Source organism: Anguilla anguilla, chromosome 12, assembly GCF_013347855.1.
Source record: "Anguilla anguilla isolate fAngAng1 chromosome 12, fAngAng1.pri, whole genome shotgun sequence".
In the NCBI taxonomy this organism is placed as follows: domain Eukaryota; kingdom Metazoa; phylum Chordata; class Actinopteri; order Anguilliformes; family Anguillidae; genus Anguilla; species Anguilla anguilla.
The window spans coordinates 27,447,027-27,474,710 of record NC_049212.1 but is presented as its reverse complement, the minus strand read 5'-3'; the positions used below and the strand labels follow the sequence as shown (position 1 = coordinate 27,474,710).

At 48.5% G+C, this 27,684-nt stretch overlaps 1 protein-coding gene across 8 annotated transcripts; it reads left to right on the top strand.

The window, feature by feature from the left end:
• Positions 1–290: 290 nt before the first annotated feature.
• On the top strand, positions 291–27,684 carry LOC118209603 (protein KIAA0100-like). 8 transcript variants are annotated; one of them, XM_035385069.1, is made up of 41 exons: positions 297–576; positions 1,643–1,728; positions 2,218–2,344; positions 3,035–3,084; positions 3,728–3,869; positions 4,247–4,362; positions 4,621–4,681; positions 4,995–5,187; positions 5,488–5,608; positions 5,738–5,862; positions 6,294–6,361; positions 6,867–7,003; positions 7,207–7,325; positions 8,288–8,481; positions 9,294–9,591; positions 9,699–9,904; positions 10,484–11,561; positions 11,913–12,104; positions 12,253–12,455; positions 12,536–12,654; positions 13,061–13,290; positions 13,667–13,857; positions 14,504–14,603; positions 14,922–15,121; positions 15,521–15,818; positions 16,344–16,501; positions 16,738–16,944; positions 17,575–17,674; positions 18,589–18,771; positions 19,176–19,297; positions 19,667–19,822; positions 20,073–20,194; positions 20,470–20,650; positions 20,986–21,072; positions 22,390–22,398; positions 22,972–23,082; positions 23,210–23,345; positions 23,666–23,793; positions 24,335–24,436; positions 24,532–24,666; positions 25,592–27,684. In XM_035385069.1, the coding sequence occupies exons 2-41, from the start codon at positions 1,661–1,663 to the stop codon at positions 25,772–25,774; spliced, it is 6,756 nt and encodes a 2,251-aa protein (XP_035240960.1). In that variant the 5' UTR covers positions 297–576; positions 1,643–1,660; the 3' UTR covers positions 25,775–27,684. The 8 variants fall into 8 exon arrangements, with proteins under 8 accessions (XP_035240962.1, XP_035240960.1, XP_035240961.1 ...); XM_035385070.1 differs by having other exon boundaries at positions 1,638–1,728; XM_035385067.1 differs by having other exon boundaries at positions 1,612–1,728.

The window sequence follows — 27,684 nt, the reverse complement described above, 5'->3', positions numbered from 1 at the left end:
GACTGTTGAAGTGTAAAAACAGCAGATGTCTGAATGCAAATTCACATTTCATTAGGACAATGACCCAAAGCAAAAGGATGAAACTACAATGGATTGGCTAAAAAATACTGGCATAATGTTCAGCTTGATGATTCATGATGTATTTTCAAGGCGCTGTATGTAAAGTAACCGATACAGATTGCAAGCTAGTAACCAGTTGTAAAGGTTTCAACAAATGCATGTAATTTAGGCAGCTAACTATCCTGGCACCATTGGGTACAGAAGGTTGTGTTCCTTCACTGTGGTCTAGGCTTGAACTCCGGGAAAGTTTTCAGTGGTCGTGTCTGTAGCGACACAACAGTCGGACATAGTTGATGCTACTTTCTTTCGCTAGCTGCTAGCTAACTACATGGCTAATTAGCCGTCTTGAATTCTTCACTGTTAATTGTGTTTGTGGGGGGAAATACCTTTAAGCACACGGATTAGGAGACCCCGCTGGACGGGAGCACCGAAAAGGGGATGTTTTTCCTCAAAAGGGCTTACTAAGAATGTGCCAGTGCAGTAACTTAGAATACCAGTTAGTAGGACTCACGTAAGGTAACTACGCGATGGGCTTGACTACATTGGCTAGCCTCAGACCTAGCTAAATTAACTTGCATATACACAAAATCTGTCAAAATCACGCTGGCGGATGTACGCATTTTGGCTAGCAGCTAACTCGTTTCTGAAGCCTAGCTTGCATGTACGTTGGCTGACTTGAGACCAGCATTGTGCAGCTAATGTTAGCTAGCTAGCACAGAACACAGGCGTAACATTGGTTCTGTGCCTGAGTTAGCTTACCAGCTAGCGAGTTAGCAGCTGGCTTGACCGGATGAGTGGTTTGTTGGCAACCTTAGGTATGTCATCTGCTGATCAGCCTAGTATTGAATGTAGCCAGTAATGATTATATTTAAACGTTTGTATTTATGTATCACCTAGCTAATGTTAGCTAACTTAGCAAAAAACATTACCTTGTTAACTGAGGCAACCAAGCAACAAATCAATGCTATTGTCTGCATTTGGTTGTTTATCTAGCCACCGTTATTTTATCTTGTTCTACGATCCTAGGTATATCTCGATCGCTGAACTTAGATATAACGAAGTAGCATGCAATGTAATGTCAATTCAACAAGACTAGGTAGCTACTTAGCCTAACGTAGCTGTCTCACTAACAAGTTGCGAAAGCCACGTAACGTTGGTTAAAACGTTGCGGGAGCTGAGCTTGTCAGCTAGCTTCTACTTGTTTGCCAAGTAGAAGCAATTAGTGATTGTTTGTAACGTTAACGTTACCTCTTTTTCAATGGGTGTTTCTGCAATAGTGGCAAAAGATAATTCGCAGTATCTTTGGTAACTAGCACATGTTAAGTGATATTTGATAGGAAGTGTAATGTATGAATTGTACACGGTGTAGATTCGGTGGAACATTTTCTGAAAGGCTGCAATGTTTATTGAACAGTATTTGCAATCGTGAATGGACACCTGTTGCTATATCACAGATAGCTTTGTCTGGGGATAACGTTCGTTATGTAGCGCTAATGAACATTTATGAACAACACGAAATGACAGCTAGCTAACGTTAGCGTTGTGATATAGATATCTCGCTATCCATTGCGTTCGAGCTCAGGCACTGCACAGGACCAGAATGTCACCTCTGCTCATCGCCTTGCTGGCGCTTTTGCTCTTCGGTATTTTATCGCTTATCCTGTTCAGGTAAGAATCCGGTCTCACTGCGCTGAACATGACATCTATAGTTTTCAACCTCGGTCCTGGGAACCCACTTTTTTGATCCAACCACAACTGCAATGCCAGACTTTTAGCTAGATGTTAATTTGTCTTAGTCAGGGGCATTTCATGTTTAGAGGGATTATTTACCTTCATAAGCCACATTATGACGGAAATAGCTATGCATGCCATGAAGACTAAATGTCCCATGTTCTGAAGAAGATTAAGTCGCAGGAATGGCTGATTGACAGTGCTAACTATCAGAATGTAAGCACAGGCCATTAAGACATGAGGGCTGTTCACACTTGGCACAAACTCTTTGCTGATAATGACGAAATGGCGCCTTCTTTATGCAATCATTTCCAGCCTATGCATGTACTCCCATGTCTTTTTCATTAAGTGTGATACCTCATCAACTGTTACACCAGGTACCTGCACACAATTCAACGTGTACTTTTTTTTCCTGCTCGTTGTAAGATGGTTTGTATGTAGTCTGGCTGTGCGGTTCTTCCACAACAACTTGAATGCTGAACTGAGGATCCGATCAGTGGGTTTCTTCACAGTCAGAGGAATCAGTGTCCAGTTCCAGCCCCAGCATACCCTGGTGAGTGACAGTCAGCGATACAGTACCTCACAGTTTAATCCGACTCTGATTCAGCAATATAAGGAATCATTTATTTATAATTTCTGACAAGCCTCAGTAGTTCTGGTCATGTGGCACACCTGGTTTGTGTCGTCTAGGGCTCAGCTTACACACCTTTTCGCTGTTAGTGTGAAATTTGGACCTCATTTGCCTTCTTGCTGACTAAGTGAACTGACGCCTTAAAAGCTAACTGAAGGCTCCTGAGGTGGAACTGTGCCACACGCACGCAACTGGTTGCCGATCTGAGGCAAACCATTGGTGTGAGCACTTTATAAGCTTTATGAGTTTGAAGAAAGAGTGGGATCTCTAAATGCATTTCAGTTCCAAGACACACAGTAATGTGTGTGCAATCCAAGTACTCCTCTAATCAAATATTAGGCTATAATTATCCCAAGCTCAGCCCTTGTTTGCGTGTGTCCAATGCTGGGTAATAAATAATTCTAATGATAATATATTACTTATCCAAATCATTAATTTATTCTTTCTGTTTAGAAAGTAATTGAGCAGTTCATGTCTAGTAAACTCAACATCATGTCAGTTCAGTGCCATGAAAATGTATTGTTTGTGTGTCTTTTAAAAATATTTTTAACTACTCTTTTACTGCACTGGGAGTTTTAAATAACCCTTCATGTTGTTTTCTTGGTGGTGTAGGAGATTGATCGGATATGGATCTCAAGCAAGTTGTTCAATCAGGATTTGCCGTGAGTATGAAAAAAGATCTTAGAACAGAACCCAGTTTTCCCGATGTACAGTATAACACTTACGTATGTCCTTCAAGTGTCTGTTCTGTTTGTACAATGTCTCTTGAGGTCCCTGTCAGCAGAAGTTTTAAGTTTGTAGGGCACCCATTTATAGTATTCATGAATAACTCAAACTGTTAAAATTGTCCCAAACTTTTTTAAAATTCCCATTCATTAGTTACGTTGACATTTCATTGAAGATGGTTGCTGTGTTCCCCATGCATTTAAACAATTAATTTCACATATATTTGTTTTTCATTCTTTTAATACAGTGGAGAACCATTTTGTAGTATAATCTTTTCTTTCTGTCCACTTTAAAAGATGAGTGTTTCCCCATCTGAGGTTAGCAAGATCATCCCAGTTAGTAGATGTGCACCTAAATTATTTTTCCAATTAGCACACATCAAATTTCAGGAGCAAATGCTTCTAAAATGTGAGTGCTGTACAGATAGACAATTGATAGATAATTGCAGATGGATGTATATTTTGTAAGCTTAAGCAAGAGATGGACATTTTCTCTGCTTGAAGTTGTCAAAGAAGTTGGCTCATTTTATACCATGTGCAGATGTTGGTGTAGGCTTTGTCATTTGTGTCATTTTTTCAGTCGTTACCTTGCACTGTGCGTGGGAGAGACTCGGGTTCGAGTGGATCTGCAGGAGCCCTTGAGGCCCCAAGTGCCCCGGGATCACGGTGGAGACTTGAGGAAGCTGCCAGCCAGCCCAGCGGTGCTGTGTTTCCTGTCTCAGGTGCAGAGAGCAGCGGATAAAGGGTGTTTTATGTACTTACTAAAGTTTCTGATGAGCTGCTGGCTTTACATTGGTTGGCATAGGGGCATGGGGGGGGGGGGGGTGGTGATCTAAAGCAAGAAAACACAATTCATTTAACTGCAAACTAGCTTACCTTTTGAGGCAGGTACAATGAATAAGGTGTGCTCCAGGTAGGTGCAGTGTATAAGATGTGTTCCATGCAGATGCAGTGTATAAGGAGTGTTCTCCGCAGGTGTAGTCTATAAAGTGTGTTCCATGTTGGTGCAGCATATAAGGTGTGTTCCAGGCAGGTGTAGTCTATAAGGTGTGCTCCAGGCTGGTACAATGTATGAGGTTTGCTTTTTCTTCCCTAACAGATGTCTGTTCACATCAACTCCATAAACGTGATGGTGCTGAACCTGGCACTGCCTGAGTCTCTATGGCACATGACTACCACAGGGATCACCCTGCTGCTCAACCATCACAGCAAGAAGTGATTACAGTCTTTATTTGCTCTCTCTGACGCTCAGAAGTGACTGCAGTCTGATTTTTAAAAATCCATTTCAAAACTGTGACCAATTGATGTTTTGTGGTGAGACTGAGCCTCTGCCTGAATGTGGAGATTGATGTTCGCGGGCATAAATTAATGTGCAGAGGGTGTAGATTGATGTGGGAGAGGTGTAGATTGATTGAGGAGTGTATGACGTCACCGTGCTGTGCAGTACTGAGCTTTACTTCCTTATTGCTGCAGGGTAGCATGGGAGTTCTCTGTGGGACAGCTGAGCAGCAAAGTTCTGAAGAGCAGCCGACTGGTAAGTAGCAGACTGAGTGCCCTCATCCTCTTGTGTCATTCAACACAACATGACTCACCTAGGAATCTTATCCAGTTTAATATGACTGGGCTCACCATGGAATGTGTGAAAAAATATAACGACCTTTCACTGATGAACAGGGACTGCTGAAGTTTCAGGGGTGTGTGTAACAGCAGGATCAGTGTCTGTCAGTAGTAAAGCCTCAGGGGTGTGTGTAACAGCAGGGTCAGTGTCTGGGTACTGAAGTCTCAGGGGTGTGTGTAACAGCAGGGTCAGTGTCTGGGTACTGAAGTCTGTGGGGTGTGTGTAACAGCAGGACACGTGTCTGGCGGAGGTGTCCCTGTCCCTGACTCTCTCGGGGGACGTGAGTGTTCCAGACCTGCGGCCTGGCCGCTTTGGGCTCTGCGTCCGCACTCTGCTGGCAGAGATGCACGAAGGCCTGTTCCTCAGCACACTGCCCCTGCCTGCCCGTCCTCCACAGGACACACACACTCACACAGGCACAGGTGAGCTCATGCACACACATGCGCACACACACACACACACACACACACACAGGTACAGGTGAGCACATGCACACACATGCGCGCGCACGGACACGCACACACACACAGGTACAGGTGAGCTCATGCAAACACACATGCATGCGCACACGTGCAGGCACAGGTGAGCGCACACGTGCATGCACACACACATACACACACACACACACACACACACACAGGCTCTAAGCACCACCTTGTAAAGGCTGCATATTTACAGTGTCAGCGGAGTTTCTGACTGTCGCTCTGCTAATCTTCACTCAGACAGCGGAGAGGCGTACCTGCAGACAGAGACCATAGAACGGCTCCATCAGCTCATTCCTCAGCAGATGAGCGTCGAGTTCGACAACACCAACATCACCCTGTCCATGCACAGCCAAAAGCGGTAAGCGGTAACCTCTCGTTCTCGCGCTCTGAAACGCTTCCTCGTTTCTCCTCCTGAAACTCTTGCCACAGGATTTTGCAGTGTATCTTTTAACAGCAGGCTGAGGGAACATGCTCTTCTGCGTTGCAGGCACTTGAACTGGACGCTCAAGTCTCTGAAGGTGGGGTACGGGCGTGAAGACGAGCAGCTTCCCCTGAAGAGCTTCACCCCCGAACTGCGCTTCCCTCACTGCAGCCTGGAGCTGCAGCTGGAGGGTGAGTGGGGGACCTGGGTGAACATGAGAGAGTGTCCTGCAGGTCCTGTAATGCTGTGTGCTTCTGCAGTATGTAATGTAATCAGAATCAACATGATCGCTTTCTGAATCCAGTTCTTATCAAATCCTGGTTAATAATAATAATGGAGTCTCCCTATCAGGGGAGCTCTCTGGGAATAAACTGGAGATGATGTGAATCATGTGAATTTTATGGACTTCTTTAATGCTCAATGCATCTCACCAGTTTTGCGAATGTGACTGAAAATATGCTTTCAGGATTCAGTAAGCAAATTCCAAAACTCATGTTTCTTAATGAATTTCCGTTTCTTGGATATTTTGAATGGGTTCCCGCTCAGAACCGGTTCTGGATACCCAACCGTAGTTACCAGTGCTCCACACACAGGTGTGTTCAGGTGTGTATTCTCCCCACAGACGGATTGCTCCTGTCTCAGAGCCGACAGAGGATCCTCTGCCTCAACTCTCTCAGGACCGTCCTGCAGGTGAGGTATTCAAAGCAGGGCCCCCAGCCCTGGCACTGGAGAGCCGCAGGTCTGCTGGGGCCCCCAGCCCTGGCACTGGAGAGCCGCAGGGTCTGCTGGGGTCCTCAGCCCTGGTGCAGGAGAGCTGCAGGGTCTGCTGGGGCCCTCAGCCCTGGTGCAGGAGAGCTGCAGGGTCTGCTGGGGCCCCCAGCCCTGGTGTCGGAGAGCCGCAGGGTCTGCTGGGGTCCTCATCCCTGGTGGTGGATAGCCGCAGGGTCTGCTAGTTTTCATTGTTACTCAGCACGTCATTTACCAAATAAAGCAGATGTTAGCAGTTTAACACCTCACCTGGTTTTCTGGGTCACTAATTACTTCTAAAAGAAAATCCAGCAGACCCTGTGGCTCTCCAGCACCAGGGGTGCTACCTGATGTCCAGTTCAGTAGATAACCTCAGTATAATGATCAAGCCCGTGTGGTTGATCTTTGCTTTACTCTTGTTTTCTTTTCTTCTTCCTCTTTTCCTCAGGTGGCATCAGTGGACATCTCGGGGTCGCTTACAGTGAACACTTGCATTATCCACTACCGTCACCAGGAATTTTCCCACTGGCTAGATCTGTTCCCATGGAAACAGTTATTTCACAGGAAGGCCACTCCAAGAAAGACGTATGATCATATTTACTCTAAATGAATATATGAACGATATGAATGAAGTGTTTAAAACTGAATGAGAAATTAATGCGACACTGTGCTTTTCATGTCATAGTGTATGTGTGTGCGGTGAGTATGGTTTTGTCTGTGTGGTGAGTGTGTGTGTGTATGTGTGTGTGTGTGTGTGTTTAATGCTCTCATGTTCTTCTGTCTTGTAGGCGTTTCCCTCAGCTGGAAGCTCCAGTAATTATCAGCTCTTCCGTGTCCAACGTCAACGTGTCTGTGCAGCTGGGAGACACGCCCCCCTTCGCCGTGGGCTTCATTTCAGCTAGCGCAGGTACGAGCAGCTTTTACCGAGAGCACAGGTACGAGCAGCTCTTACAGAGAGCGCAGGTACGAGCAGCTTTTACCAAGCGCACAGGTACGAGCAGCTCTTCCAGAGCGCACAGGTACGAGCAGCTCTTCCAGAGCGCACAGGTGCGAGCAGCTCTTACAGAGAGCACAGGTACGAGCAGCTCTTCCAGAGCGCACAGGTACGAGCAGCTCTTACAGAGAGCGCAGGTACGAGCAGCTCTTCCAGAGCGCACAGGTACGAGCTGCTCTTACCAAGAGTGCACAGGGACGAGCAGCTCTTACAGAGAGCACAGGTACGAGCAGCTCTTACAGAACGCACAGGTACGAGCAGCTCTTCCAGAGCGCACAGGTACGAGCAGCTCTTACAGAGAGCGCAGGTACGAGCAGCTCTTCCAGAGCGCACAGGTACGAGCTGCTCTTACCAAGAGTGCACAGGGACGAGCAGCTCTTACAGAGAGCACAGGTACGAGCAGCTCTTACAGAACGCACAGGTACGAGCAGCTACAGAGAATGAATGTCTTTCATATACTATGGGGTTTTTGAAACCAGGTGCGTTCGTGTATGAGCATCATGGAGTTTTGTAGTCAGGGTTGTTCTGCAGTTTTGTACTGCAAGACGAAGTAAAGAGAAGGCAAGTCTAACAATAGATATGTGGCTTTGCAAATAAACCCTGCCTGTTAAGATTAGATTAGGTCAGTTACTTTCTATGGGACAATGAATGTTTGTATCATGAGTCACACACTCGTATATGGTCTTGCAATGGAACTTTAAATGGAACTTTAAACATACTTTGAACAAGATACATTTTTTCAACACCAGAAACCAGAGTAATATTATCACTGTTGGATGTCAGAGTCAGAAGTTTTATACACTAATCCAGTCCCATGTGTGTGCATGCGTGTGTGCGTGTGTGTGCGTGTGCCTGTGTGTGCGTGTGTCCCACAGAACTGCAGCACCTGATGGACTTCCCCGTGGAGGCGGGGAGTGTGGGGTGCCAGAGCCTGCACCAGCGCGCCTCTCTGTCGCTGGAGCACTGCTGGTGGCGTGTGGGACAGGGATCCCACATTCAGCAAGCGCCGCACCCCCCCGACAAGCACGTGTGGGGCGAGGCCCTGACCCTGAACTCCCTCACCCTGCAGGTACGCCGCCCTACAGCAGCAGCCAAGGTGTGGGCGGCTCTTAATCCCAGCTCAGCTGCTGATATTACCCTCCGCACAAAGCCAAGGCACGGCCCTTCAGATCAAAGCTGCGGGAACACAAGTTCACATTAAAATATCAGTCAGATTATATGACTGTTTCCATAAAGTGTGTTGAGTGGGTCCTTTTCACTAGCTATGTACCCAGGAGTAGCTATTAGCAGACTTTATAAAGCTTGTTGGTTCACACTGAACACTATTTCTCCTGAAAGCCTTCCAGTCTTTATTAGTTTTCAGCGCCTGTTGCACTTGACTGATGGGAATTATAAATAAAGCAGAATATTTCTCCTCTGTCTGCTGCCTGTGATTTTCTCCTCTGTCTGCTGCCTGTGATTTTCTCCTCTGTCTGCTGCCTGTGATTTTCTCCTCTGTCTGCTGCCTGTGATTTTCTCCTCTGTCTGCTGCCTGTGATTTTCTCCTCTGTCTGCTGCCTGTGATTTTCTCCTCTGTCTGCTGCTTGTGATTTTCTCCTCTGTCTGCTGCTTGTGATTTTCTCCTCTGTCTGCTGCTTGTGATTTTCTCCTCTGTCTGCTGCTTGTGATTTTCTCCTCTGTCTGCTGCCTGTGATTTTCTCCTCTGTCTGCTGCGTGTGATTTTCTCCTCTGTCTGCTGCTTGTGATTTTCTCCTCTGTCTGCTGCGTGTGATTTTCTCCTCTGTCTGCTGCCTGTGATTTTCCCCTCTGTCTGCTGCTTGTGGATAGTTCTGTTGAGCCCAGACCAGCTGCATTAGCTCCAGGCTGTGTCCTCTCTCTCAGGGGAGCTGTAACCGCACCCAGCTGGATTCCTCCCTCTCCACTGAGAGCCTCCACGTAGAGTCCAAGCTGCAGGGCATGCAGGTGGAGATTTCGGAGACCTGCGCCCTCTGCCTGTCCCGGCTGGTGTCCCTCTTCACCCAGGACGGCAGGAACGCCGTGAGTGGTCCGGACGTCCTCCTGCCGCCCCCCTCGGCCAGCGAGGCGGTTTCCCCCTCCTCCTGCGGCCAGCACTCGGTCCTGTTCAAGCTGGAGCTCGGGCTGGAGGACGTCAACGTGTTCACACTCTCGAACGTGGCAGGTGAGCTGCGCTCCGGCTGCTTTTCGGCGTTCCTCCGAGCCCCGTTTCCTGACCCCCCCCTCCCCTCCCACCCACCCCCCCTCTGCCCCCCCTCTGCGGCCCTGCAGGCGCGCTGTCCTTGCGGGTGGACGCCGTGGAGACGCTGGGTATGCCGGACAGCTCCAGCGTCTCGTTTCAGGGCGTCTCGCTGTCCGTGGTGAAGGCTCTGACGGACGCCATGGAGCCCTGCTGCCCCGCCGCGCAGTCCGCCAACCCCGTCCTCAGCCTGGCCTCTCTCGCCATCAGCTACCACGCCACCGCCTGGGGGCTGGAGGTACTGCCCCCCCCCCCCCCCCCTTACTGGTGTGCACGGAGTGCACTACTGTTCAGGGTTTCATACTCAGAATGTTGCATCATATGAGCTCACGGCTTTGGGTTCAGATCCAGTATCCTGCTGGCTTAGGTCTCTGAATGCTTAACCATTGCTTACTGTGGCTGTTCATCATGCTGCTGTTTTATTCAGTTTCTTTATTCTGTTTTATTTCCTCATTTCCTCTCCATACTTTTATTGTGTCAAGAGTTTTGTGCACCATGTAAGAATAGTGCTCCACAAATATTACTATTATAATCATTATTAGGCAACAGCTCATGCACCTTTTGGAACTGCCTATGGTCATTTCTTTGCTACAGTAATTCAGATTCGATCATGGCCAATAGCCCATCTCATTTATAAAAATGAAACTTAAAGTGAATTTCCACAGTGTGCACATTTCCACTTTTTTGCAGCTGAGTCTTGACTGTGCACTTTCCATTCCATGGGAAAGCAGCATGCTCCCAGTGGGAGAGCATGGTTATAGGATCTTTCCCTAACAGAGCGGGTGTGAGGTGTCTCTCTCCCGGGCTCCCTGTGCAGGTCCGCTGTGAGGAGGAGGTGGGGGTGCAGTGGACCCCAGCGGACCACATGTTCCTGTACCAGCACATCACAGAGACCCGGGCCTGCTGGAGAACACTGGCCTGCGCCCTGGGGCTGGCCCAAGAGCAGGAGGCGGAGCCGGAGCCGGCCATCCCCACGGCGACCGCGGCGGCGGCGGCGGCCCAGGGCAGGGTGCTGAACCTGGGCGTGGAGCTGGGGGGCGTGGCGCTGAGGGCGTTCGTGTCGGAGCAGAACTACATCCTCCTGCGGGCGGAGGCGCTGACGCTGTCCCGCCACGGCGGGAGCACGCGGCTCCAGGCCCCGCACCTCGTCCTCAACTTCGACGGCAACGACATCTTCTCCTTCCGCGACGCCGAGGTGCAGGCGCTGCCCTGGGCCGACGAGACCACCGCCTTCCGCAGCCACTTCCCCTCCCTGGGCACGCCGCACAACCGCGCCTGGGTCTTCACCATCCCCTGCCTCTCCATCGAGTTCCCCTACCAGTACAACTTCTCCAACACCTTCGACCAGGCCATCAACGTGCAGAAGTGGCTCAAGAGCCTGCACGGGGGCGGCGCCGGCCCGGCGCCCGCAGCGCCGCCGCTGCCCCCGGACCTGCTCTTCCGCATCAGCCAGTTCTCCTGGGTGTTCCTGGACGACGTGTTCGAGATCAAGCTGCGCGACAACTACGAGCTGATGAAGGACGAGAGCAAGGAGAGCGCCAAGCGGCTGCAGCTGCTGGACCGGAAGGTGGCCGACCTGCGCAAGCAGCACGGCGAGCTGCTGCCCGCCCGCAAGATCGAGGAGCTCTACACGTCGCTGGAGCGCAAGCACATCGAGATCTACATCCAGCGGTCGCGCCGCCTCTACGCCAACACGCCCATGCGCAAGTCCCTGCTCACCTGGACCGTGTCGGACCTGGAGCTGGCCGTGCTGGCCGACGCGTCGCTGCACGGGCCCGAGCGCGTCCGGGAGCAGCTGCGCGACATCGACGGGGTCAGCCCCTTCCCCCGCGACGGCCTGCCGCTGGTCATCCAGTGGGGCCGGGCCGTCCGCTTCAAGCTCGGCGCCTTCCTGGGTGAGTCCGCTTCCGCCTGGCTCGTGATGTCACTGCAGAGGGGGTTTGTCGTGCCCCTTTTATTAGACATCCAGATCACAAGCAGTTACAATGGCAGGTGAATTACTTTTGTAACGCGGTAATAAACTGGGTAAGTTTACCCTATGATTTTTGGTCATTGAATACTTCTATTTGAACTTCAGCTTTTATCATCTGAAATAAAGGCTGAGCTGCACGGCTTTTGTGTAATTCAGTTATAGCCATAAAAATGACAGGCAAACTGTAGAAATGAAAGGAAATAAAAGTTTCCCACAAGCCCCGCCTGCATTTGGGCTCCAACCCTAACGCCTGCTCTCTTCTCTCTCGGGCCAGTGAGGATCCGGGACTACCCCCGGTATCTGTTTGAGATTAGGGACTGGGAGCTGTCGGGACGCCTGATCGGGACGGAGCAGGACGGGCAGTCCCGCGGCCGGCGGAAGCAGGTCGTCCACCTGGGACAGCCTTGGGGGGACGTCACGGTCCACAGGAACATGCCCCCGCTGAAATTCTACTACAACTTCCACTGTGAGTTACGATGTCCCCGCAGGCACTGGAGTGTTTGTTTATCCTAACACTCAGATTTGATTGACCCTGTTCAAATTTGTTATGTGTGTGAGTAAGAATTTTAGTCATTCTATATGAGCTAACATATTTTTTTTCCCTCCTTGCACAGCGAATATTTCCCTGTACACAATTGTGTGGGGACCATGCTGGGACCCTGCCTGGACTCTGATTGGTCAGGTGGTGGACTTGCTAACGAAGCCCACGGCTGACCCCTCCCCCCCGCTGGCTTGGTGGGATAAGAGCCGGCTGCTCCTCCACGGCTGCTGGGTTATGGACATCGAGCAGGCCAACCTGCACCAGCTGGCCACCGAGGTATCTACCTGCCTTTATTCACACCTGCGCCGATCCAGGTACAGCCACTGGGATTTGACAGTTTGGGATTCTCCCTACAGGACCCTTATAACACCACAGAGAACATGCACTGGGAGTGGAACAAGCTCAACTTCGCCTGGAACCCGGGACAGTTTGTCTTCAAGGGAGACATGGACGTCAACGTCAGAACAGCCTCCAAGTACGTGCCGACTGCTCTCATTCAGAGAGGGCTTCCTCTCAGAGCTGTTCAGCGCTTGCTTTGTTTTTGTGGCACACGGTATTTTACGGCAAAATGTGATGACTGAAATAATAACAATGAAATGTTACATGTGAATAGATTTTAATGATTTATCTGAGTTGAACTTCTGGATGCAGAAGTGGTTTTTTTTAACCACTGCACAGCATTGACTTCTGTGTACAGGTGTACAGGTATTTGTCTAGCTAAGTCTATATACAGATGTATGTCTGGCTCAGTCTGTATACAGATGCAGTCTGAGTCTGTGTGAATACTTAGTATGTGACTCAGTCTGTATGTTTGACTCCGTTTGCATACAGATTTACTTCTCTTTCAGTCTGTATATCAGGTTTTTGTCTGACTCTTTCAGGTATGACGATATCTGCTTTCTTCACCTCCCAAACCTGTGCATGACCCTTGACCTGCAGTGGTTGTGTCATGGCAACCCCCACGACCATCACGCCGTGACGCTGTGCTGTGCGGAGAACGTGGCGGACGTGACCTCCGGCCAGCCGCACGACTCGTACAGGGCCTTCCGCTCTGAGAACCTCAACCTGTCAATCACCATGGACCTCAACCAGCATCGGGAGCAGGAGAGAGGTGCGGTGTAAACACTCGCGTCCTGATACAGGCTGACTAAAATACAACACATTTCCAAGACCAAAAATGGTATTTTGATACTTCCAGAGAAACCACATATTTCTTAGACAAAGATTGTGCAATGAACTATGGGGGTTTGAGGCAGGGAAGCACCAAAATGGCTATGTTCACTGTCTTCGACAATGAATTTTGAAAGGTGGGAACATCACCATCTACGTCATCAGAAAAAAATAGTTTCAGTCTTAGCAGCTTTATCTTACAAAACAGGATATTACAGTTTTGTGCTCTGTATGTTCTCATCTGCAGTTGGTAAAAGAACATTTTGTATATGTTGTGTGTGTGCGTGTGTGTGGATGCATGTGTGTCATCTCCTCAGAACCGTGCCAGCCCAAGATCCTGCTCTACAGCAGCACACTGCGCTGGATGCAGAACTTCTGGGCCACCTGGACCGGCGTGTCCCGGCCCATCTGCAGGGGCAAGCTCTTCCACAGCCTCCGGCCCATCCGCAAGAAGCTGGGCCAGCACTACAAGCAGATGTCCTACACAGCGGCCTTTCCACAGCTGCAGGTGAGCCTCGCCTGTCCTGCCCTGATCCACGCCACTCACCCCTACACCCACCCTCCTGCCACACCCACCCCTACACCCACTCACCTCCCACACCCACCCTTACACCCACCACCTGCCACACCCACCCCTACACCCACCGTCCTGCCACACCCATCCCTACACCCACCCACCCACCTCCCACACCCACCCTTACACCCACCACCTGCCACACCCACCCCTACACCCACCCTCCTGCCACACCCACCCCTACACCCACCCACCTCCCACACCCACCCTTACACCTACCACCTGACCCCCCCCCCCCCCACACACACACACCAGTGAAGCTGCAGCCACTCCCAGCCCTACGCCATGCTCCCCAGTGCTGATCTTGAAGAGCTGCAATATCTGCTTGATTTGTTTTCACTTTCAAATCAGCAGCTAGTTCAGAACCAAGATACCAGTTAGGTGAGTTAGCTGTGTAATCAGCTGCTTTAATTGATCAATTAAGTGTTGAGTAACAGTGAAAAACAGCGGACCCTGCAGCCAGGAACAGGTTTGGTCTCCCGTGTCCTCTACCCTATATCCTGTTACTATGAACAGCTGTGATTTCAGTCTCAAATGCTGATGTCATATCCTGTTTGATATCTCTGCTCCTCCAACACAGGTGCACTACTGGGCCTCTTTTGCCCAGCAGAGAGGAATCCAGGTGGAGTGCAGCAAAGGGCATGTCTTCACCAGGGGAGCACAGAGACTTATTCCACAGGGTGAGAGAGACCTGCCAGATGCAAACTGCCAAGTCCAGAGTATTCAGTGGCACCTTTTCTCTGTGTCACTGTCCAATCAGAGTGTTTACTGTCACCCTCTCTGTCAATGTCCAATCAGAGCACTCGTTGTGTCACTCTCTCTTTGTCCCCGTTCAATTAGAGCTCTCAGTGTATCACCCTCTGTGTTCCTATCCAATCAGAGTTCTCATGGTCTCCCTTTGTCTCTTTTCAATCAGAGTGCTCAGTTTGTCACCCTTTCTGTGTCTGTCCAATCAGAGTGCTCAGTGTCTCACCTTCTCTGTTTCCCTGTCCAATCAGCTGGCACGGTGATGAGGAGGCTGATCTCGGAGTGGAACGTGACGCAGATGGTGAGCGAGCTGTCGCTGGTCACAGTGCACCTCATGGCCTCCACCTGGGACGAGACGGCCGACCACCAGATCAACGCCCAGGTGAAGAAGACGCACCTGCTCAGCCTGTCCTCTCTGAGCTACCAGCGGCAGAGCAACCGCATGGAGGAGGTAGGGTACGCCGTGAGAGAACACGCGAACCAATCCGGGGCGAACACGGGGCCTTCCAGTGTTTATGCAGATTGCATCTTGCAACAACTTGTGCATTTTTTAGGGAAAAAATGATGAGAGAGGAGAAAAAGTAAATATAAAGTCAAATTCATATTATATTCATATAATTCATGTTCATATTAAATTCATATAGTGGCTATAACAGCCTGCTCTCTACTCCTTCTGTAAGGTTTACACCTCTGAATCACTGGCAAAGCAACCCGCTCTTCCCCCACTTTGACTGCATAACTGAGTCAGTCACATGGCCACACAGATGGCGGTTCGCTGGCGGGGTTGGTATTGCGCGGGTTGGCCATCTGCAGACGGGTCAGTGGTGTTGAGGCAGTGCTGTGTTGACAGGAGGTGAATCTGAAGGAGGAGGGGAACGCCTTCTACACCCACAAGCTGTGCCTGGTGGACCTGCGGGCCTCGTGGACCACCACCAACCGCAACATCGCCTTCGGCCTGTACGACGGCTACAAGAAGGCGGCCGTGCTCAAGAGGAACCTGTCCACCGAGGCGCTGAAGGGCCTGAGGATCGACACGCAGATCCAGGCCAAGAAGCTGAAGCGCTCCCTCTCCAGCTACTCCCCCACCACGGCGCCCTCCACCCCCGTCACCCCCAGCACCAGCCGCCCGGAGAGGAACCACACCGAAGGTGGAGACGCCATCCCTCTGCACACACATATGCTAACGCACATGAACACACAAGCTCACGCACACACGCTCACACACACTCACACACACACACTCAATACACACAGGCATACACACACACATATAGGTGTATTCCTTTTCTCCTGCTTGGCTGTCTCTCAGTAATCAGGAAGTGTAAGGCAGAGACTTTTCAAAATTACAGCTTCTATCTTGTATATGATCCTGATAATTTGAAGGTTGTGCAGATAACAGTTAATCAAATGCAAACATGCATGCATGCTTTTTCCACAGATTTAGGTGGACCTGATTCCATGTTGAACCAGAACACTCTCCCCCAAGTCCCTCAAACCTTGTCCAAACACAGTGCCCTAGGTTAGGTATCAGGATGTACAGTAAAGCTCTCTTTCTCGAACTCCCTCCCCCTTTCTCTTTCTCCCCCCTCCTCCTCTTTATCCCTCCATCTTTATGCCCCCCTCACCCACCCCCCCGCCCTCGGCTCTCTCCCTCTCCCCCTCTCTCTCTGCAGGCCCGTCTATGCTTCAGAAGCTGATAGAGGAGACGGATAAGTTTGTGGTGTTCTCTGAGGAGGACTCTGGAGTGAGTGACCAGCTGTGTGGCATCGCAGCGTGCCAGACCGATGACATTTACAACCGCAACTGGTTCATCGAGCTCGTCAACTGCCAGGTGTGTGTCCTGTTCCAGCTGCTGTTCTCCTACCCAGTGTGTCCAACGGTCTGTGTGTGTGTGTGTGAGAGAGAGAGAGAAAGCATGTGAGCGTGTGTGTGTGTCCGCGTGTGTGCTCCCTGTGCTCGTGTGTGTGTGTCAGTATGTGTCAGTAACCACGCTGACCCGTGTGCTCCCTGTGCTCGCGTGTGCGTGTCAGTATGTGTCAGTAAGCACGCTGACCCGTCTGCTCCCAGATGATGCTTCGGGGCACAGAGACGGCCGGCTGCGTGCTGGTGTCTGCAGCCAAGGCCCAGTTACTGCAGTGTGAGCACCACCCAGCCTGGTACAGCGACACCCTCAAGCAGAAGACCACCTGGACCTGCCTGCTGGACGGCATGCAGTACTTCGCCACCATGGAGCCCAACCCCTCTGAGCAGGAAGACTGGCAGCTGTGGCTGGAGGTGGGCTTTAGTGCTCAGTTATTAGAATAATCATAATCAGAATTAATATAGCTGCGCGTAGTGACAAAGGGGGCCGAGCAAGGGAAAATAGGTTAAATATGCCCTCAATAAAGACCTTTCGTAGATATGTTTATAGCTGTTATTAACTGTAAATAGTGTGTTTATGCCAGAGTTAGAAAAGGTACAGATTGGGCTCAAACCCTGGTCTTTGGCATTTGGTACTCAGTGGTGGTCAGTCACTGAATGGCCTACACCACAGGCTGTGGAGGAACAGCTGAGTAGTGATGAAGTAATTAATTACTGTGTTTGAATATGTTGTGTGTTTGAATGTGTTGCACTTTACATGCTTAACCATATTCCAATAATTTACCACTACTAAACCTAATCTGCATATTACTAGAAAATACTGTAAATTCATTAGATTATTGTGCCATTTTTCAATTCACAAAAATTCACAACCTCCGGCACTGGAGGCAAATGTGTTTCTTGGAGAAGAACCTGTGTACCAACATTTGAGACCATGTGTGAAAAGGATCAGGAGTACTAGGGCTGCTGGTGTGTGAGAGGTCTGGCTGTTGGGGTAATGGGGCTGTCTTTACTCCAATGTGTTGGTCTTGTTCGTGCCCTCAGGTGAAGAACATTGAGGAGCACCGGGAGCGTCACCTGGACTCGGTGCTGGAGCTGATGGAGAGCGGACAGGCTGTGGGCGGCATGGTCAGCACCACCACAGGTACGCACTACCACACCCACTGCCACACTCATACTGACACATCCACTGCCACACTCATACTGACACATCCACTGCCACACTCATACTGACACATCCACTACCACACTCTCACTGACACATCCACTACCACACTCATACTGACACATCCACTACCACACTCATACTGACACATCCACTACCACACTCTCACAGACACATCCACTACCACACTCATACTGACACATCCACTACCACACTCATACTGACACATCCACTACCACACTCATACTGACACATCCACTACCACACTCTCACTGACACATCCACTACCACACTCTCACTGACACATCCACTACCACACTCATACTGACACATCCACTACCACACTCATACTGACACATCCACTACCACACTCATACTGACACATCCACTACCACACTCTCACTGACACATCCACTACCACATTCACACTAACACATCCACTGCCACGACCCCACCTACCGCCCCAGACACCATAAGTACCATAAATAAGCACTGTAAATGGGATCTCTCACACTCTTTCTTAAACACGGCCATATGTAACGACTCTTAGCAGTATCTCTTACATACTTTTCTAACACCATCAGTAAGGACCGTAAACAATATTTCCTACACACTTTTCTAACACAGCCATAGGTAAAGAACCTAAACAGTACCTCTTACACACAGCCATGAGTAAGGACCATAAACAGTATCTCTTAAACACAGCCATCAGTAAGGACCATAAACAGTATATCTTACATACTTTTCTAACACATTTATCAGTAAGGAACCTAAACAGCATCTCTTACACACTTTCTTAAACACCGCCATGAGTGAGGACCATAAGCAGTATCTTTAGCGTGAGGTCGGCGGGACGTCGAGCTGAACGCCGTGTGGTTCCCTCCTCACCCCAGACTGGAACCAGCCGTCGCAGGTGCAGGAGACGCAGCAGGTGCAGAGAATCATCTCCCGCTGCAGCTGTCGCATGTACTACATCGGCTACAGCCACGACATCGACCCGGAGCTGGCCACCCAGATCAAACCCCCCGACCTGCGCAACAGCCACGAGAAGGAGGACCTGCTGAAGAAACAGGCCGGTCAGCTTCCCACCACCCCCCACCCCCGCTGCTTCCGTCTGCTCCACTGGAACAGCAGCACATCTAATATAAACTGTCATGCTAAATTTCAGTTCCATTTGGGGCATTAAAAGAAATTAATTATTTTATTGTATTCTGTTTCTTCAGTTTGCATTTGCTTTTGAGTTTTTGTCCCTTAAAAACTTTCCTCCACATATTATTTAGAGTTAAGTAGTTCCAAATGTGCCAAAAACATTTTCACTGAACAAGCATGTGATTAAAGGTATATGTAAACTGTATAAAGCAGCACATGTACCAGAGATTTAAGCTGCAGTTGGCAGCCTAAGTGATTGTTTGTGTACACTTGTACTGAAACGTATTTGTGTTTGACCTCACCTCTCTTTCCTATCTCACTCTCTTTGTAGGTGCTGTGGATACTTTCACCCTCATTCACCACGACCTGGAGATCTCCACCAACCCCGTGCAGTACGCCATGATCCTGGATATCGTCAACAACCTACTGCTGCACGTGGAGCCCAAGCGCAAGGTCAGAGCCCTGCTCACTCACATCCACACTGCTGCTCACTCAGATCCTCACCTGCTGTTCGCTCACATCCACACTGCTGCTCACTCAGATCCTCGCCTGCCGTTCGCTCACATCCACACTGCTGCTCAATCGCATCATATCACTGGATGTGAATAATGCACCCCCTTAGGTCCAGGCACACTTCCCACTGAGAACAGGAAGTGTTTTCTTCCCACATCAATTCACCTGGATGTACAGTAGAAGCAGATGGGGCCTGGTGTGATCATGTGCACTAGACTGTAGACAGAATAAGCCTTGATTGGCTGAAGCTGAACCTTGATTAGTTGAAGCTGGCTTGGCTTTGCTCTCATGCCGGGTCCTGTTCCTCAGGAGCACAGTGAGAAGAAGCAGCGCGTGCGCTTTCAGCTGGAGATCTCCAGCAACCCGGAGGAGCAGCGCGGCAGTATCCTGCACCTGCAGGAGGCCGTCAGGCAGCACGTGGCCCAGATCCGCCGCCTGGAGAAACAGATCTACTCCAACATGAGAGTGAGGCTCCCTGACCCCTCCCACAGCATCCCATAACCATTCCCACAGCCTCCCATAACCCCTCCCATATCCTCCAATAACGCTGCCCTCATCCTCCAGTAACCCCTACCACAGCATCCCATAACCCCTCCCAGCAGCTTCCCAGACCCCTTCCACTGCCTCCCAAATTCATCTTGCAGCCTCCTAAATCCCTTCCCACAGCCTCTCCCCTGGCCTGCATTCATTCTTAACGTGTCTCCCATGTTCCCAGTCCCAGTCTGAGGACGTGAGAGGGGACGAGCTGATGGACATTAACCTGAAGCTGCAGAACCAGCTCAACCAGGAGAAGACCGACATGCAGATGAAGAGCGAAGAGCTCAACATTCTAATCAGGTGCTGATACCATCACTCCTCCTCACACCTGATCACATCTGCTCCATGTTCTGTGCTTCCTGTTCTATGTTTGATAAATATGAGGAATGCCTGCCTACACACCATGTATTGTACATAGGTTTCCCCGCACCAAAGTTCATTTGGATCCAAGCTGAATTTTCATCAGGGTGGCTACACAAGGCTAACGAAAATAACTTGGACACTTCCACACTCTCCCTGTCTGTGCAACACTCCCCTCCTTTTTCACACTCACGCTCTCCGCCCCGTCTGCTCAGGTGTTTTAAGGACTTCCAGCTGCAGCGGGCCAATAAGCTGGAGCTGCGGAAGCCTCCGGAAGACGTGAGCGTGGTGCGGCGCACAGAGATTTACTTCGCCCAAGCGCGCTGGTGCCTGACGGAGGAGGACGGCCAGCTGGGTATCGCAGAGCTGGAGCTACAGAGATTCATGTACAGCAAGGTGAGCGTCTGTGTTCCTCTCTCCTGGTTTATCACTCCTCTCTCCTAGTTTATCACTAATCTCTCCCCTGGTTTATCACTCCTCTCTCCTAGTTTATCACTCGTCTCTCCTTGTTTATCACTCCTCTCTCCTAGTTTATCACTCCTCTCTCCTAGTTTATCACTCATCTCTCCTAGTTTATCACTCATCTCCCCACTCACTCATCTTTTTTTTTTTTTTTTGAGATTTGACTTGGGGATTGTACTCCAAGAGTAAAATATGAATGAAAGAGTCTAAACTTGTTTACTCTCTCTCTCTCCCTCACTCCCTCCTCTATCTTTCCCCCCTTCCTACAGCTAAACAAGTCTGATGACACTGCAGAGCATCTCTTAGAGCTTGGCTGGTTCACCATGAATAACCTGCTTCCCAATGCAGCTTATAAGGTATGCAGTCTACACTCCCTAGAGTCTATAATATACACAATCTACATTCACTACAGTCTATAAGGTACCCAGTGTGCACTCACTACAGTCTATAAGGTACACAGTGTGCACTCACTGCAGTCTATAAGGTACACAGTGTGCACTCACTACAGCCTATAAGGTACACAGTGTGCACTCACTACAAGTCTATAAGGTACACAGTGTACACTCACTGCAGTGCAATAAATGAACATGCACATTATCATTCTCAGTGCCATGAGAGACATAAAAAAGAGAACATTTGTTCAGCATTGCACGCCATAGAAGTGGCTGAGCTTGTCTCATTTGATCACTGTTTTAGGGTCATTTGCTGTAGCTAATGGCATAACTCCATGTTACTTTAAGTTAGTCACTAATTTTGCTGACAACAGCTTATTAGAGTTTACACAGTGTTCTCTATCCCCAAAATCTCTATGCATAAAGAAAGTTACCTATGTGTCAATGGTAAAGCTGTACTGCCACTACCAGTAGAGTAAGGTGGTTAATTGCAGCTTTGAAATAAGGAAGTGCTTTGTGAATTCTGTGTTATATTTCAGGCCTTGTTGGTATTGTTCAGGTGTTTGTGTAGTGCAGTCCTTTAGTATATCTGGCCCTTTGGTTTGCTGGACCCCCTTTCAGTGCCTTATCTAATCCTGTTCATAGCAGGTAGTCTTCTATATCAGAAGTAAATCAAACTAATATTAGCCTGTTTTTTAAATAAAATAATATAAAGTGAAATAAAGTGAACATTACACGCCAGCCATATTTTCCAGGTAACTGGCTCGTAGTTTGAATGAAAGTGCGAAGGTAGATGCTGATGTAATGACGTGCAGAAATGTCAGATGCCCCCTTGTGGAAGAGAGAGGAATTGCAATGAGCGTGAGGAAGCCTGTCTTCCAGCTGCTTTCACTGCTTCCACCTGCTTTCCTCCCCTATCGCTGTTTAGCAGCAGCATGTGATCCAGAGGGGTGAGGATTAGGCATGTATCTCATATGCATTACCTGTAATTATGCAGCGGTGTGGTTCAGTCACTGAGTAACCACATCCTGTCCTTTTTTAGGACACACAAATCACTTCTGTCCCTCATATGATTTATTATAGTACTGTCACTGGGTATCGTGGACTGTGTACAATAGAGTATCACCAGGCCAGTGGCTGATATTTCAGATCTCTTCAGCGAGCGTTGTGTGTCATCAGTATCAGAGGGGATCGCAGGTCTCACCACTGTATAGGGTAGTGCATACTGCTGCAGTGTGGTTGGCTGAGGGAATAACTCTGTGCTTGGTTTTCTTTGTGCAGCATGTGAGGGTATGTATGGTATTGTACGGTATTGGTAACTGATGGTTGAAGTTCATGTGGCACCATGTTTGTGCAGTGAAGCTCATGGATGTGCATCTCCTCCCTGTAGTCACTCTGGGACACCTGCCACCCCAGCGTCCATCTCTGTCACTCTCATGTGTGTTTTCAGGAGCTCCGCCCCCCACTGTTAAAACTCGACCCGCTGCGCAGTGTCATTGCATATTGCCACATCATTCACTGTCTGTGTGCCGTTTCTGTTTCAAATGGATTCACTCAGCTCATTGCCAGTGCGAGAGCTGGGCGTGGTTCACCAGAGAACATCAGTTTTCCTCACTAGCATGTCTCACATCACCTGAATGACACATGCTGTGTAAGCACCCACTCCGTGTGTGTGTGTGTGTGTGTGTCTGTGTGCACAAAGCAGTGTGTGTGTTTGTGTGTGTGTGTGTGTGTGTGTGTATGTGCGTGTGCTTGGCTATGTGTGTGAGTTTATGCCCGTGTGTTTGTGTATGTGTGTGTTAGTGTGTGTGTGTGTGTGTTAGTGCACGTACACACCCAGCTGACGGTGCTGCTCTCCTCCAGGTGGTGCTGCGGCCCCAGAGCCCCTGCCAGTCGGTGCGCCAGCTCGCCCTGCGCATCTTCAGCAAGGTCCGCCCCCCCGTCGGGGGCATTTCTGTCAAGGAGCATTTCGAGGTGAGGATCGTGCGAACGTGATGGTTAGAACCTGTAAGGCTGGTAGGAAATCGCATTGATTAACGGAGCAGAGACGTGTGCTTGTGGGTGTAAAAACGAACGGCGTCTCACCATCTCGCGTCTGCAGGTGAACGTGGTTCCGATCACCATTCAGCTCATGTACCAGTTCTTCAAGAGGATGATGGGATTTTTCTTCCCGGGGAGAAATGTAGAGGAAGAGGAAGTGGGTGATGAAGAGGACAAATTCAGACTGGTTACTACAGGTAGAACTGTGTCTGCTTATTGTGTGACTGTTTCATGTTTGTGTGCTTATTGTCTAAATGTGTGTAGGATGTGGTCCTTGTTTGTGTGCTTGTTGTGTAAATGTGTGTAGGACATGGTCCTTGTTTGTGTGCGGATTGTGTTAGTGTGTTGGACATGGTCCTTGTTTGTGTGCTTATTGTGTAAATGTGTGTAGGACATGGTCCTTGTTTGTGCGCTTATTGTGTTAGTGTGTGTACGACACAGTGGTCATACCTTTCATACCTTTCTACTGTGCATGTGTGTATTGATGCAGCCTCTCACTTCCCTCTCTGATATGCAGGCATACAAGCGGTCAAACCACGCCAGCTTTCTGAGGACTCTATGGGGGCCCTGGGTCCTAGTAAGGGGGTCACACAGGGGTTAAACCGAACAGCAGGGGTCAGGAGATCCTTCCGGAAGCCCCCTGAGGTGTGTGCTTCCTCCCATTTTAAAAAACAATCCAATAATAGCAGCCTTCCACAGGGGTTCTCTTCATCTACACCAAAAATACACCACAGCAGCCCTCCACAGGAAGTTCTACACACAACGTACCTGCCAAATATGAGATGAATGAGCGCATGGTTTAAGAAAACAGTGTTTCAGAATGGCCGCGTAGTATGCTCTGTTGCTCTGCATGTATTTTTTTTAGAGATTAAAAAAAATTGAACCGGAACACGTGTCTGCCCCCCTCCCCCACCCCTAAAATTCACCATCTTTCCAGAACAAAGCATATAACTAGTCTAGTTAGACAAATAGGCTAAATGCTAAATGCACAATACGCCAAGCATCAGATCAATGTTCAAGTCAGTGCACAAAGATCAGTTATTCTAAACTGTAGAATAAATACACATAAAGACCATTTATTCTAAACTGTAGGATCTGGAGGTCCTGGTCCATGTAACAGTGAAACACTATTGTTTACATGGTTACATTGCAGAACTGATAACTTAACAAGGTTTTTCTTCTCCAGCATCCTGTGGATGATATTGATAAGATGAAGGAGAGAGCTGCCATGAACAACTCCTTTATCTACATCAAAATTCCTCAGGTTCCCCTCTGTGTCAGTTACAAGGTGGGTGTCTGCAGCCACTTATTACAGCAAAGCCTTCAGCCATGCGTGTAGCTAACGTGTGTGTGTGTGTGTGTATCTAATGTGTGTGTGTGTAGGGAGAGAAAAGCAGTGTGGACTGGAAGGATCTGAACCTGGTGCTTCCCTGTCTGGAGTATCACAATAACACCTGGACCTGGCTGGATTTCGCCATGGCGGTGAAGAGGGACAGCCGCAAAGCGCTGGTGGCCCAGGTAACGCACTCTGTGCCTATTTATAGCTCCCATATTTATTACCACAGGGTTTCTCCTGCAGTTTAACGACAGACAGGAATTACACCACAGCCTCAAACCGCCATGTCTCTCTATGAGATACTGATGAAATGCGTTATGGGAATTCTGTTACAATGTTCAAATTAAAGACCAGGTTTTTTTGAGCACAACATCATTTTCAAAAAATGCATTTCATGATACATTTTTCAAAAACAAATCAAGCTATATTTGGTTAGATTACAACTAGGGGTTTGAACCTTAAAATAAGATTTTGCTTCTTGAGGCAACAGTTTGATATTTGACAATATCACAAATTTTGCAAGGATACAATCCAATATAGTAAGAAATATATAGTATATTGACCCAGCTAAAACAAGCCTGTTACAACATACACATCCACCCAAAATGAGGTTGAAAATGCAAAAACGTATTGACAGTAATGTTTGACAGAATGAAAAACAGCACTAGCATGAGTGATGATGAGGTTGAGTCAGAAATGTAAATAATGATGTTGGCAGTGTTGCTGGAGAGCGAAAGCCATAAGATGGGCATTTAAATATTTTGCCACTTCTTATAACAATACACATTGGTTTTGCATGTTGTATCCATATGATCGGATTGTTGCCCTTTGAACCGATATATATATATATATATATATATATATATATATCGATCCGGATCATGCAAGTTCCCATTCCTTTTCCGGATGGGTGTGTCATTCCACCCCTAATTACAACCATAATGAGTAAAATACTAATTGCGGTGAATTTTCCTTTTTCATATAGCGAAAAGTAAAATAAGCTAGCTACCTAGACGATACCTTTTAAAAAGTGGCAAAACTGAACCGCTAGGTGCCTAACGTTCTCTCTCTCTCTCCCCGCCTCTCCGTGCGACTCTCCCGGTCCAGATGATTAAGGAAAAGCTGCGTCTGAAGCCGGCGTCGGGCTCGGAGTCGCGGGGCAAGACCTCGGAGGGGAAGGACGGCGGCCTGGCACAGCAGGAGGAGGACGAGAAGGCGCGGCTGCTGATCGGCCTGAGCACGGCCGACCGCAGCTCCGGCAAGAAGAGCATCTTCAGCCGCCGCAAGTGATGCTCCGCCCACCGCGGCCCCACCCACAGAGGCTCCGCCCATCCTGTATCAGGGAACTGTGGAGAACGCAGACCCGCAAGGACAGGCTTACACCCCTCAGGGTGGGGTTGGGTTTTATATGCAGTTAAAAGGTCACTGTCCACTGGAATATCCCCATTTAAGGGACAGCCTGGTGGGCATGCCCACCCCCCCCAATCCTGACCTGCCTTGCCTTGCCTTTAATACCTATTTCAAACTGCACAGGCTGCTGTTTGTGTAGCCGTCTGCAAACACAGCCACACCCGTCAGGAGCAGCAGGGGTTTCGCACGGGAGTCTCTTACTGAGGGGGTCTGGGGCAGTTCTACTCTACACATTTTATTTTTAAAACAAAGCATTGCTTTGAGTTTGGGTCAACTGTGGCACAGAGCACGTCAGCCTTGGAGAAAATTGCTGTGGTCACTTTTCATTAAAAAAAAATAAAAAAATTTACATTTCCGTTAGGTGTTTTAAATTCCATTATCGTCAATCGTAATAATTATATAAATAAAGAATCTTTTTGTTTTCTTTTACCTATGAGGTAATCACTGTGGTGTTTGAGGTAATGTGGTCACATATAATTAAATTTTGTCCTGCTTCGTTTCAATATCGCCAATGTGGCTATGATTTTCTCCTGCGGGCTCAGGAATGAAATGTAATGTGTTTGAATCTAGAAGATTCCTTAACACTTGTCTCCATGGACCTCCAGGGATGCACTTGCGTAGTAAATTGTGGATTTGTATTCCTGTCGTGCCTTCTGTTTTGAAGGCTGCAAATGCATAAGACTAATACTGTTAGTTGATTCCATGATCCTGTACACTAATCCTTTCTACCAGTTCCCATCTGAGCAGAGATAGGTGCAGCTGTTCATCTTTGAACTAAAGTCCAGAAATCCTCACACTGATGCAGAGGAACTCCTAGGCGCTAACGCTGTGCAACTCGCCATGGTGACGCTGCAAAGCTACTCACACTAACCCAGTGGAATGCCTCACGCTAACGCTGCAAAACTCTTCACGCTAACATTGCAAAACTCTTCACGCTAACATTGTGGAACTCCTCATGCTAACACTGAGGGGCTCCTCATGCTAACATTGCGGAACCACTCATGCTAATTCTGTGGAACTGCTCGTGCTAACACTGTGGAACCTGTCATGTTAACACTGTAAAACTACTCACGCTAACGCTGCAAAACTCATGCTAACATTGTGGCACTCCTCACATTAACATTGTGGAACTCCTTGCGCTAACGCTGTGGAATTCCACACTAACCCTGTGGCACTCCTCACTCTAACATCGTTGAACTCCTCGTGCTAACGCTGAGGAACTCCTCGCGCGAACGCTGAGGAACTCCACCAAGCAAAGCATTGATCACGTATGTTGCCCTTTGCCTTCATAGTTGAAATGACCTTTGTCTTGCCACTACCCGTTTGTAATATTTAATAGAACAAAAAAGCAAAATGCTTGTGGAGCCTTTAATTTAAATTTCATTTAAATTTTGGGGCTGTATTATAGCACTTGTGTTCTGAAAGCGTTGGTGGTCATGGTGGGATTAAAAAAAAGCATGAAGTCTAAATGATGTTTTGTAATTTTAACACTATGGCACTTTTTACGCAAAGTATTTTCTGATGTCTTTTAACCATGGCTATTTCTTTTCTAATTCTGTACATCGTGAGGTGCTGTTGATTGATTTATTTTACACCTTTGAGGATTGGTTTTCATTCTGAATATTTCTAATAAATTAAATTGACATTTTGATTTATTTTTCCTTGATTGTGACCCCTGGGTTGTAATTATATTAGCATTTTTTCCCCTTTCTAAATAATAAAGGAAGTAAATTTATTTCACAGTGCATGTAATCACAAGGATATTTGTCAATAAACTTGCTGTACTAAAA